This window comes from Scyliorhinus canicula, chromosome 10 (genome assembly GCF_902713615.1).
Source record: "Scyliorhinus canicula chromosome 10, sScyCan1.1, whole genome shotgun sequence".
NCBI lineage: Eukaryota > Metazoa > Chordata > Chondrichthyes > Carcharhiniformes > Scyliorhinidae > Scyliorhinus > Scyliorhinus canicula.
In genome coordinates, this window is record NC_052155.1 from 32168100 (window position 1) to 32180321 (window position 12222).

The 12222-nt window shown below is 42.0% G+C and overlaps 1 protein-coding gene across 10 annotated transcripts in view; it reads left to right on the top strand.

Moving 5' to 3' along the window:
• The window catches only part of adgrb1a (adhesion G protein-coupled receptor B1a), an 846604-nt gene that overhangs the window by 797821 nt on the left and 36561 nt on the right, over positions 1 to 12222 (top strand). For 8 of the 10 annotated variants that reach the window (XM_038808775.1, XM_038808774.1, XM_038808778.1 and 5 more), the window contains 3 exons: positions 1051 to 1122; positions 7487 to 7522; positions 7613 to 7717. In XM_038808775.1, coding sequence (XP_038664703.1) covers positions 1051 to 1122; positions 7487 to 7522; positions 7613 to 7717 — 213 coding nt within the window. The remainder of the gene's footprint in view (positions 1 to 1050; positions 1123 to 7486; positions 7523 to 7612; positions 7718 to 12222) is intronic. The other 2 variants (XM_038808779.1, XM_038808784.1) reach the window with 1 other exon arrangement.

Below are 12222 nucleotides of genomic sequence, written 5' to 3' on the forward strand. Positions count from 1 at the left end.
TGAACAGATATGGCTTTTGGTCAGCGCTGAGCACCTAAGCTACTGTAGGAAAATCAGCCAAGGTGCTCAGTTCTGATTGTCATCCGGTGTCCTTTGGTGGAAAGTTTACATGCATGCATCTTTGGCAAGGATTAGATTAGAAATAGCTGTATCACCACAACAATTGAATTTCTGGCACAGGGCTTTCTGAATTTATACATGGCGGGTAACCACTGAACTGAGGCACCAGGTTAAAGGGCCATCAATAGTTTTTATATATTGAAGAACAGGACATACAACTTATATTTGAAGAGGAAGCATCCAAAGTGAGAATCTGACATTGAAATAAATATTTATGAAAAACATTTTTTTTTAAATCAAAGAACCACATCAATTGGGCAAGGTTTCTGAGGCCTTGTCAGTCGTGAAGTTTTAAATTGGAAAATGCTAAGAAGTACATTACTGATTTTGAGACAGGCTGCCGTTCAAATGGTATCTCCACAACATTTTTCCCATGGATTTGCAGTCAACTGTTCAGTTTGAATAGAATCAACGTTTTGTATTTGCGGAGTCAGCCTTCTGCTCGTGATGCCTAATGTTGATTTTCTGTGTCCTTCTGCCCCCATAAGTAAAGCAATCAGTGTTAACATTTCTGATAAATGTTGAGGAGAAAAAGTTCACCTCGATGTTTGATAGGTTTTTGCATGTTAGGTTCTCTCAGCATCATTTCAGGTCTCCGAAAAAGCTACTTGGTCAATTTAGCCTATTCCTTCTGCTGACCCTGTAGATTTTGTTTTATCATAGATTCTGCCTAATCTAATTCATGTCTCCATGGGGGAAAAAATCATCTAATCTCTACTCTTGTTCAGGATTTGTGAATTTCTCCTGTCAACCACTTGTAGTAAAGCATTCATGTTCAAATAGTCCTCCATTGTAAAAATAAAATATTTTAAGTTCCTCTACTTCCGAGATTGCAATCTAAGTTGAATAACCTGTTTCTGTCTGTGTGTCCCTGAATCTTCTGCTTCAGTGAAAATATGTTAAGTTCTTTGTGTCTTTTATAATCTTTAGAGCCCTAAATCCCAGAATAATCCCAGTCGCGCCTCCCTGAACTCTCTCCAATGTGTCAGTGTACCGTTGAAGGTAGGATAATAAAAATTGTACACAGTCGTCTGAAGGGCTGATTTGATGAAGTTGTGCTCTTAGTGTGGAGTTTAATCTTGTTGGAGGTTCATATTGGGAATTTGGGCGTACATGATTTACTGCCTATTAAAATTGATCGGCAGAAAATTTTAGAGATGCCGAGATTCCTGCTATACAGTCCCAGCAGGTAATGCTTCACACTGGGAGCAGAATTAAGAAAATTACCCTTAAATGTGCTGTTTAGTCATGGGTTTTGCAGATCTGACACCCCACGGTGTACATGTTGTTTCATATTTATGTGCGTTTTCTTATCCTTGTCTAAATTAAAAATGATTTGTCATCCCTTACCCATTCACTTAATGTATCCAGATGTCTTTGAAGGCAACAAATCATTCTGATCACCTAGTTATACAGTTTGGTGTGATTATCAAATTTTATATTGCAACAGAATTCGTCCTGCATCTCATTTATGAACCTTAAGGGACCTAGAATACACCCCATGAAATTAGACTGTTTGCTACCCCCCAGATAGAGCTTATTCCATTTATTACCTCCAAGCCGGTTTTCAGTACAATTAGTTAATTTATAAAGACCTTTTCTACATTGGACTTTATCAGACGCCTTCTAAGAATGTAAATGAATTACATCAACTGAACAACTCGCGCTTATAATTAAGTTACCTCCTCAAAGAACCTCTGTCAATTTATGAGGCACAACCTATTGCTTCTAAAGATGGCACCTTATCTTTTAATGGCTCCTGTGTCGTTGAAATTAACATTATTAATATCCTACAAAATGCACTGGAGCAGTTCCCCATCATAAATATTGGGCTATCTTGTCGATAATTCTCTGCGTTGTCTTCCTTTGAATATAATGATAGTCACTAACTCGTAGCCCTGAGATATGACTCTCGTATGTAAGATGATGAAAACAGTAGCTGGTAGGAAGCCACTCACCTGACCACACATGTTGGCGCTGGCTTTTTGAGTTGGACAGTCTACTTTTATCCCATTTGCCTGCATTTGCCTTAAATCCTTCAATATTTCTCCTGTCAACCACTTGTAGTTAAGCATTCATGTTCAAATAGTCCTCCATTGTGAAAATAAAATATTTTAAGTTCTCGCTTCAATTTTCTGGTGAACAGTTAGAGTTTATGCCCTTTTATTACCCATCTGCTGAGCATTGGGATTAAGTTTTAATTATTTCTGTAAACATCTCTTAATTTTGAAAGTTACTACGAAATCCCTCCTTAACCTTCTCTGATCCATTGTGAAATCTACCAAGTTTTCAAGCTACCGAGTTTTCTTCAGAACCTATTAACTGGCATTCCCGGTACAATTCCAGTGAATCTCCGTTGCACCTTTTTCACGACTTTCTTGTTTAATGCTTCCTATGAAGGGGTTCCAAGGACTTCTCACGGTATTCCAAGTATAGCTTGACGAATGCCTTGTACAAATTCTGTATCAGGTTTTTGCATTCAATGCCCCTTTGAATCCAAGCTCCTACCTGGCTGCACTCCCATATCTCTTTGTTCCTCCACTCTGTGTTTAGGGTAAATGTTCTTTCACTATCCTTTTCCCAACATTCTCCACTTACACGGGAACACAAATTGCATTTTGATTCCACCTTTCACGTCCTCAGGAGGTCCCAGAGCAAAGACACAAGAGTAAATTAATTTCTTTTGATTGGTTCCAGTTTAGGATTCGAGGCACTATTGTTTTCCTGAGCACTATCTGGACCTCTGGGAGCTGCACATCTCCCTGTTCATTCACTGCAAACGTCTCTTCTTACTCTATGCTGGATTACTGCTGTTGTTTTTTTTTGAACAATCGGCCTCTTTTACACCTTTTGGGCCAATGAAACATTTGGTTAATGAAGGCCCAAACCACCATTCCCATCAAGTCACTGCTCAGCTGATTTTACCCAGAGCATGCATTACAAACAGGTTTGAAAATATGTTTGATATACCGAATTAAACAAGTGCAGTATTTGGGCTGATTCCCGTTAATTAGAAAGAAAACATGTTGCCGAGATTACCAAGGATTCTTACAGTTAACTGTAACATCCTTTCTCAGTCACCTTTTCTCACTTTCTTTGTAAATTAGAGCTAAGAATGGACTCTATCTGATTTAATGGTGTAAAATCTTGATGGAGATTCCCCAATCTTGGTGGGAAAAATTGGCAGGAACCCAGGGAAACAGCATGAATGGCGCAAAACTTTAATGTCCTACTGAAACACCTCATTTGAAAGATTTACAAAGTACGGCAGCAATGTGGATATTTTCCTAAAAACCTCGAGCAAAGTTTTGAAACCCTACCATGCAGTAGGAGGTCATTCGGCCCATCGGGTTTACACCGACCCTCTGAAAGAGCACTCCTCCACCATATCCCCGTAACCTCACCGAAACTGCACATCCTTGGATTATGAAAGAGCAGTCCATCAATGAATGCTTGTGATGCCAGCATGCTTAACCTGTCCCTGCGACTATTCTCTCGCCCCGATTCTAATTTTAAAATTATCCTTTTTGTTCTTAAGCAAGGCAGGCAGATTCCCACTGCTCTGTTTGCCGTTGGTGTCATCCTCTTTCTTTAACGTTATCATTCTTGCTAAACACTGAACTCACAGTTCATGCAACCTCCTTCAGATGGAACTTTTTGACATTACTCTGATGAAAGGTTTCTGTTGCAGTTTCAGCTATTCTTTCATGTACAGACTGATCTGCATTTCATAAAATGCTGTAAATGTCAGTGGAAAAAAAATCACATATTTGATTCGCGTTCCCTGAGATAGAAATTAGTTTAACTTCCAACTGATCCTAGGCCTGGCTTCTATTACAACAACAACTTGCATTTTATTAGCACCATTAATGGAGGAAAGTGTCACAATGCGCTTCACAGGTGTGTAACTGGACAACGATGATGCTGAACCGAAAAGGGATAAAATAGGACAGTTGATTTAAAAGTTTGTTCCAAGGAGGGCCCTAATGAAGGGAAGAGAGAGGTGGGAAAACTCCAGGGTTTGGGGAAAGAATCCCAGGCCTCGCCAACAGTGGCGGGGCTAAGGGAATGGTGAAGTGGAAGAGTCCAGAGTTGGAGAGGGTTCCAGGAGATTTGTCAGTCTGGAGGAGGTAACAGAGGTTGAAAGAAGTCATGGAGAGATCTGAACCTGTGCATTGGAATTTCAAATTGAGCTGTTGGCTGTCTGGGATCCAGTGTAAGTAAGCGAGCAAAGGATGAGGATAGATGAGGGAAAGTTGATGTGGGCTGCAGAGTTTTGGTTGAGTTCAACTGGATGGAAGCTTATGAAGGTTGATGAAGATGTATGGCTGAACAGGTCAGGGTTAGGATAGTTGTGTCAGGAAATAACAAAAACATAGATGATGCTTTCAACAGGAGCTGAGGCAGGAGCAGAGGTGGGTGGCGTCACTGAGGTGGAAATAGGCTGTCTTTGTGATGGAGAGAATATGTGGGATCAGAATCTCAACTCCAGATCAAATAGGACTCTAATTATAGAATTGCTACAGTGCAGACGGAGGCCATTTGGCCCATCATGTCTGCACCAACCCTCTGAAAGAGCACCCCAATGCAGGCCCAATCCCCCACCCTATCCTTGTGACCCCACCTAGGAGCAATATGGTGTAACTAATCAACCTAACCTGCATTCTTTGGATCATGGGAGGAAACCCACGTATCATGGGAAGAATGTGCAAACTCCACACAGACAGTTGCCTAAGATTGGAATCGTACCTGGGTCCCTGGCGCTGGGAGGCAGCAGTGCTAACCACTGTGCCACCGTGCCGCTCTAAGTTTGCAAACTGGCTTGTTGAGGGTGGGATTTTTCCAGTCACAGAATCACAGAATAATACAGTGCATAAGAAGTCTTTCAGCACATCGAGTCTGCAGTGACACATGAAAAACACTGACCGACCTACTTCACCTCATTTGCCAGCCCCTGGCCCATAGTCTTTAATGTTATGATGTGCCAAGAACTAATCAAGGTACTTTTTAAAGGATGTGAGGCAACCGACCTCAACCACCCTCCCAGGCAATGCATTCCAGACCGTCACCACCTGGGTAAAAACGTTTTTCCTTAAATCCACCCCTAAACCTCCTGCCCCTCTCCTTGAACTTGTGTCCCGTCGTAACTAACCCTCCAAAAGAGCACTCCACCTCGGCCCACCCCCTTGCCCTATTCCTGTAACCCTGGGCATTTATCTTGGTCGATCCACCTAACTTGCACACCTTTGGACTGTGAGAGAAAGCTGGTGCACCCAGTGGAAACCCAGGCAGACATGGGGAGGATATGCAAACTCCACTCAGTCACCCAAGGTGAAAATCGATTCTGGGTCACTGGCGCTGTAAGGCAGCAGTGCTACCCACTGTGCCATCAAATCAACCTGTCCTGCGTGTCCAGAAAATCCTGGCCAAGGATTCGAATGGAATCAGAACCAGGGAAATGGATCTTTTGGTAAGGGCCGAAGTCAATGGCTTTGGTCTTCCCAATATTTAATTTTAGGAAGGTGCAGCTCATTGGATAAGCAGTGGCTAGATAAGCAACCCCAACAATACGAACAGTGGACGGGACAACGGTAAAGGTGGTGAGGTGGAGTTATGCGACATCAATGCGAACTTGACTTCATGTTTTTGGATGATGTCAAGATGAGAAATTGGAGGAGGTTAAAGATGGATTCTTGAGGACCCTTGGATCTGGGTTAAGATAATAAACCTTGAGGGTAGATTCTCTAATTGCATCTGAATTGGTAAAATGTCGAATTAGGCAAGGACAGTCCCATTCAGCTGGACAATGAATAAGAGATACTGGAACAGGATAGTATGGTCAGCCATGTCAGAGGTGGCAGAAATGAGATGGGGTGGTGTATCAAGGTCACAATCTCATGTAGGGTGTCCTCTAAAAGAGAGAACTAATTGGAAAGATCAAACTTTAACTTGTGTGAATGATGGGCACAATTACCAATACTGAATCTTTGAAGAATGTATTAATGCTGTTTTCGTTGGTGATTATAAGTCTACTTTCAGCAGTCTTCCACTCTGTATTGGAATTAATTACAATACCATTGTTATATTGTCAACTTTCAAACCAGGCTAGAAACAATGCAACTAAAAGCTTCTATCATAGTTTAGCTATTTCACTGTTTTTCCATCAAATATTTCTATAATTGAAGGTTTCACTTTTGTCAGCGAGTGTCAGACAAACACATAAGCGATCCTGATATAACTGCAATTTCCCCTCAGATCCAGTAAAATAGATTCTGTCAATGAATCACCAAGCAGAATTTAAGTCCGTTAGTGTGGTTGTGTCAAACTGTAAGAGGCTGCGAATAACAGCTGAAGTATTGGTTCAATCCAAAATAACACTAAAGTAAATAACTAATGTTGGAGCATTCTTGTTCATCATTCGCAGTGCCATTTTGGAACCATGTGAGCTGCCTTACAGTTCAATTTTTCTTCCCAGTCCAAATCCTGATCTGATTGACATAATGCAGTCCTTTTTACATCTATCAATGTGTTTTGACCTAAAGCATTGGCAAGAAAGCACTTTCTTCACGAGTAAGTGTTTGGCTAAAATTTTTGGTACGTGAGTGGCATTATCCTCAGAGTGATACCTGCTGCAAACGGTACCACAAGCATTTTCAGAATGATTTATGTCTATTTATGTTATGTGACTGTGAACAAACGAAAAGTGTTTGTAATGTTTTCTCATTTTAAGAAGTACGACTTCAATAACCCTTCACATTTGAACGTTTTTGTTTTCTGTGTTTTGTCAAGAAAGTTAATTCGACACTTTCCATTTCAGGCATTCAGTGTCAGCATGAAACATTTCCAGGTCAGGTCTAACGCAATTAGATGCAGAGTTAGTTCTGTACCGACAAAGTGTTTCAGTTCTAACCTCGTTAAAGTGCCTCTTGCTGTAGCAGTGTTACATTATTGAGTTTCCAACATCAGCCATCCTGTGGCAGTTCTGAACGAGATTGCCATATTTAGGGCAACTGTGTGTTGTGGATCATTCCCCGAAGGAATTGAATTGAAATTGCCGAAACTGATAGAGCATAAAATCTTAACAGGCAGGAGATAGAGAATACTTTAATTTCATCAGCCTGAACTTGATGACATTCGAGTTCCAGAAGTTAGAGAATAACATCTAACACTGTCCAAAACTCTGCCGGCCTCTCTCAACATAGTTTTAAACTGATAATTAGTGCATGAGGCACATTAATGATAATGGAGAAATGTTACATTGTCCTTTTAAAACATAATTAAATTACATGTTTACATGGCATCTGCCCCATGATCTGATGTTCATTTTGATCAGTGCTGCTAATTTTCTGATTTTTTTGATTTCTAGAGAAGAAAATCTAGGTATGCTGAGTTAGATTTTGAGGTGAGCCCTTTCTTTGCTCTGATTAAACACTGACTCTGTACCCAGTGTATCTCAGCGGAATTTTACTAACATCATGGTTTTTATTTCCAGAAAATAATGCACACAAGAAAACGGCATCAAGACATGTTTCAGGATCTGAACAGGAAGCTTCAGCATGCTGAGAAAGATCGAGAATCTCCCACAATAGACAGCAAAGTAAGAATGGATATTTCTAATCCAGAATGACTCCAGTTACATTTTGGGGGATGCCCACTGGGCAAAAGGTCCCAGTGAAGTCGACCATATTTTTTTTAACATTGCAATTCAGTTAAAGAGTTTTTACAACATGGAAAGAGACCCTTCGGCCCATCGCGTCCACACCAGCCATCAAGCACCTATCTAGCCTTGTATGCGATGGCATTTCAAGTGCTCATCTAAATACTTCATAAATGTTGTGAGGGTTCCCGTCTCTACCATCCTTTCAGACGGCGTATTCCATCCACCCTCTGGGTGAAAAGGTTTTTCCTCACACCCCCTCTAAACCTCCTGCCCCTTGGCTGAAATCTATGCTCCCTGGTTAAAAGTATCTTCCTATCCACCCAATCTATGCCCTCATAATTTTACACAACTCAATCAGATCCCCCTGAGCCCTCTATGCTCCAGGGAAAACAACCGCAGCCTATCCAGTCTCTCTTGATGGCTGAAACGATCCAGCCCAGGCAACACCCTGGTGATTCTCCTCTGCACCCTCTCCAGTACAATCACTTCCTTCCAACTGATGAAGGAGCTACGGTCTGAAAGCCAGTGATTCCAAACAAACCTGTTGGACTTTTAACCTTGTAAGACTTCTTACTGTGCCTACCCCAGTCCAACGCTGGCATCTCCACATCATTTCTTCCGTTAGTGTGGTGATGAGAAATGCTCACAGTACTCCAGCTGTGGCCTAACCAGTGTATAATACAGCTCCATCATAACCTCCCTTCTGCCACTGTTCTGCCCATCTAACCAACCCATCTATATCATCCTGTAATCTAAGACTTTCATCCTCGCTATTTACTGTACCACCAATTTTTGCGTCATCTGTGAACTTAATGATCATACCACCTACATTCGCATCCAGATCGTTAATGTACACGACAAACAACAAGGGACCCAGCGCCGATCCCTGCGGAACACCATTGGACACAGTCTTCCAGTCATAAAGACAATCTTCGACTATGACCCTCTGCCTCCTGCCACGGAGCCAATTTTGGATCCAATTTTCCAAATTGCCCTCGATCGTATTGACTATTGCCTTCTTGACCATTCTCCCATTCAGGACCTTGTCAAAAACCTTACTGAACTCCATGTAGACTCCATCAACTGCTCTAACCTCAGCTACACACCTAGTCACTTCACGTAAAATTATTTGTCAAACATGATCTGCCTTTGACAATGTGTAGCTCTAAGTTTTATTCAGGCCTCAATCCAAACCACCATCTTGCTTTTGACCATTCTCAGTAGCATCGCAATAAGCTACATCAGTGAGAGAGGGGATGAGAATTCCTTAACTGGGGGGTGGAGGTTGGGGTGGGGGGGAAAGGTGTTGGATGATTCAAACAAGCTCTTGAATTAAATGCAAACTGTTTGGGAAGAAATTTCAACAACAAAAATGTAATTGGATACCTGAACTTTAAAAAAAATAAATTTAGAGGACCCAATTAATTTTTTCCAATTAAGGGTCAATTTAGCGTGTTCAGTCCACCTACCTTGCACATCTTTGGGGTTGTATGGTCGAAACCCACACAAACACGGGGAGAATGTACAAACTCCGCATGGACATTGACATGGGCATCGAACCTGGGACCTCGGCGCCGTGAGACTGCAGTTCTAACCACTGAGACACCGCTGTCATTGGATTCCTGAACTATTATGAAACTTTTTTTTCACTTTTTATTTTCTTTGCTGTGTGAGACACACTTTCACGAGGTCCTGAAGCAATCATATTCATTGCACATATTGTAATTTAAAGCATCTGCTTTTATATTTCATTGGTAAAGTCAGCTTAACTCAGGGCTGACTCTCCAGTGCAGTGCTGAGGGAACGCTACATCCAGAATTACTGTCTTTTGGATGAAATTTAAACAAAGGTCCCATCTGGCAGCTCGGTTGGATATAGATTGTAGAAGACCCCTTTGACACTAACTCAAAGACGAGCAGGGGAGTTAACACTGGTGTCCTGGCCAATGTTTATCCCTCAATCAACATCACACAAAAATAGATTTATCTTGTTGGTTTGAATGCTAGCTGCCACGTTTCCTATGTTACAGTGACTGCTATTCAATTACTACCTAATTGACTGTAAACTTCTTTGAGGTGTCTGGTGTTTGTGAAAAGTGCTACCTAAGCGCAGGTCTTTTTAAGTCAACCAAGCTGGTGATTTGAGATTGATTGACAGCAAAAGGATCTGAATTGTGGTTAATTGATCCACACACAATGTAAAACCCATCTAGTAGGTAGGTGGAGAACAGTTTGTACCAACTAAGTGTCATGCTAGAATGATGTTAAATGTTTATGAAACATAAGTAAATGTTTGAGTAACCAAGCAGTTGTTGAGAAGATCAAATTGCTTTGATCCGAGAGAAGGGGAAGCTCTTCTACACGTGTGTCTTGACTGAGCATGTACTCTGAGCATAGCAGTCAAAAGCTGTGCTGTTCCTTCAAAATATTTTTTAATCATATATGTTTGTTGGCATTTATGAGCTGATGCAAAAGCCAATTAATCAATTCTTCACTGAGCATGTTCTCGATATAAAACTGGACATGTCATCTTATGCTCAGTGGTACCAGAAGGCCTTGGGCTCAAGTCTCACTGCAGAGACTTTGATGCAGAATCTAAGGTGATGGCAGAATCTTGTAGTAGTGGAAAGTCTCCTGATGGTGGAGCTGGAAGTGAGAGAGATTGCCACTTGGAGGGAAGGGCAGCTGGCCACACGTAATCACACAGCAGCCTGCTGATTAGCTATGCGTAAGCAAAGGGTACGGCCAGTTGTGGGGTGGGCAGGAAGTCTCTGACTCTGCCGTTATCTCATGGTAATTGAAGATACGTGTGCCTTATTTTAAATGGAACCTGGGCAGCCGTCCACTCTCTGATCCCTTCCCAGCTGCCACACTTGGATCCCTGGAACTGCAAGCCATTACCCTGCACCTACCCTTGGTCACCTTTGACATCCTCTCCAACACCTTTGTTCCTCTATCAATTACCATAATTCTGCCCTCTGTGACCCCCCCAGGCCACCCAACATCACACTTGATCAACCGTCTATCAAGTTAGAGTTGCCCCTGGGCACCCTCAAGCAACGCCCTGGTACCCTACACTTGCCCTTGGTCACCCTCAACTTGCCTACTTTTGGTCCCCCTCGACCCCCCCTTCTCCCCCCCCCCCCCCCCTCTCCCATTATCCTTCATCTTCCCCTGGTTACACTTGACTCGCCCAGCCTCACCATTGAGCTGCCCTCAGTCAATGACATGATAGTCACTATCATGCATGTGCTGCCTTCATCCTTCCCTCCATCATCCAGCTGCTTCCCTTTGTTCCCCCATGACACTTCTTGGGGTAATCATGACATGACCTCCCTCCCTCAGACTCACGTACTCAACTGCCACCTGAACTCAATGCAACAGCTCAGCCCCCTCTCCCCTGGTCCAGCAAAGCTCCAAAACAGGAAAAGCAGTTCTCAATCACTCCAAATCCACCAGAAAAACTACCGTTGCCTGCTGCATGCCACAATCATAAATCTGAATGCATTTGTTTCTCATTTGCTGCCAAATTAAATGCAAAGGTACAATTTAAAGGGTCGACCATGGAGGCAAAGGAAAACATGACTTACTTAAGCAGGATGCTAATTTTCCATTTCACAGAGGCAGGCTGTGACGCAGAGATAAAATCAGCGGTCTGCTTGCAACATGGGCATTACGCTGGCCTGTGGTACATTCTTACTTATAAGACATTTGCCTGTCTTGAATATTCATTAATATGAAACGGTTTTCAATAAAGTGTTACGATCCCAGTTGGTGTTATAACTGGACAGGAAGTTCCCAGAATGGAACTCTCGGTCAAAGGAATGTTTTTACAGGACCGCTAATTAGTTTGAACAACAAGGATAGAACATTTATTAAACATAAAAAAATTGGATTATATTACTTTACTCTTCCCTTATCTTAACAAATATACACATATTTAAAGATCAACATGGATTACAAAGTACATCTTAAGGTACAGTGGTCTCATTAACACACAAAGTCCCTTTGAAGCACACACAATGACTCTGGTTAAATACACATACTTCACTCTGAACCCAGGTTAGTGTTTATGGATTTCTCCTCAGAATCCCCCCAGATGATTGTCACATGAGAGTTACCGAATTCCACTCCCAAAAACACACTTTAAAATTCTCGTCCACAATAATGCTTTCCATTAGTGGTTGCATTCCCAACTCCTATCCAGGTTTAACATATCACACTTTTAAACAAATGCTCCACTCCACTTACAGCGAATCTAGCCCAGTATTTACACCACCCCCTTTGGGATTCCTTTGTCTTGATTGCTGTACAAACTGTTCACAATTGCTTTAACTCTTGATTCCCAGGTTCTTATAAAAATGGCATGAAATGTTTGATTTACCTCTAAGTCTGCGTTCCCGTGAGGGCAGCTCAGTGGCGTAGTGGTAAGCACTGCTGCTT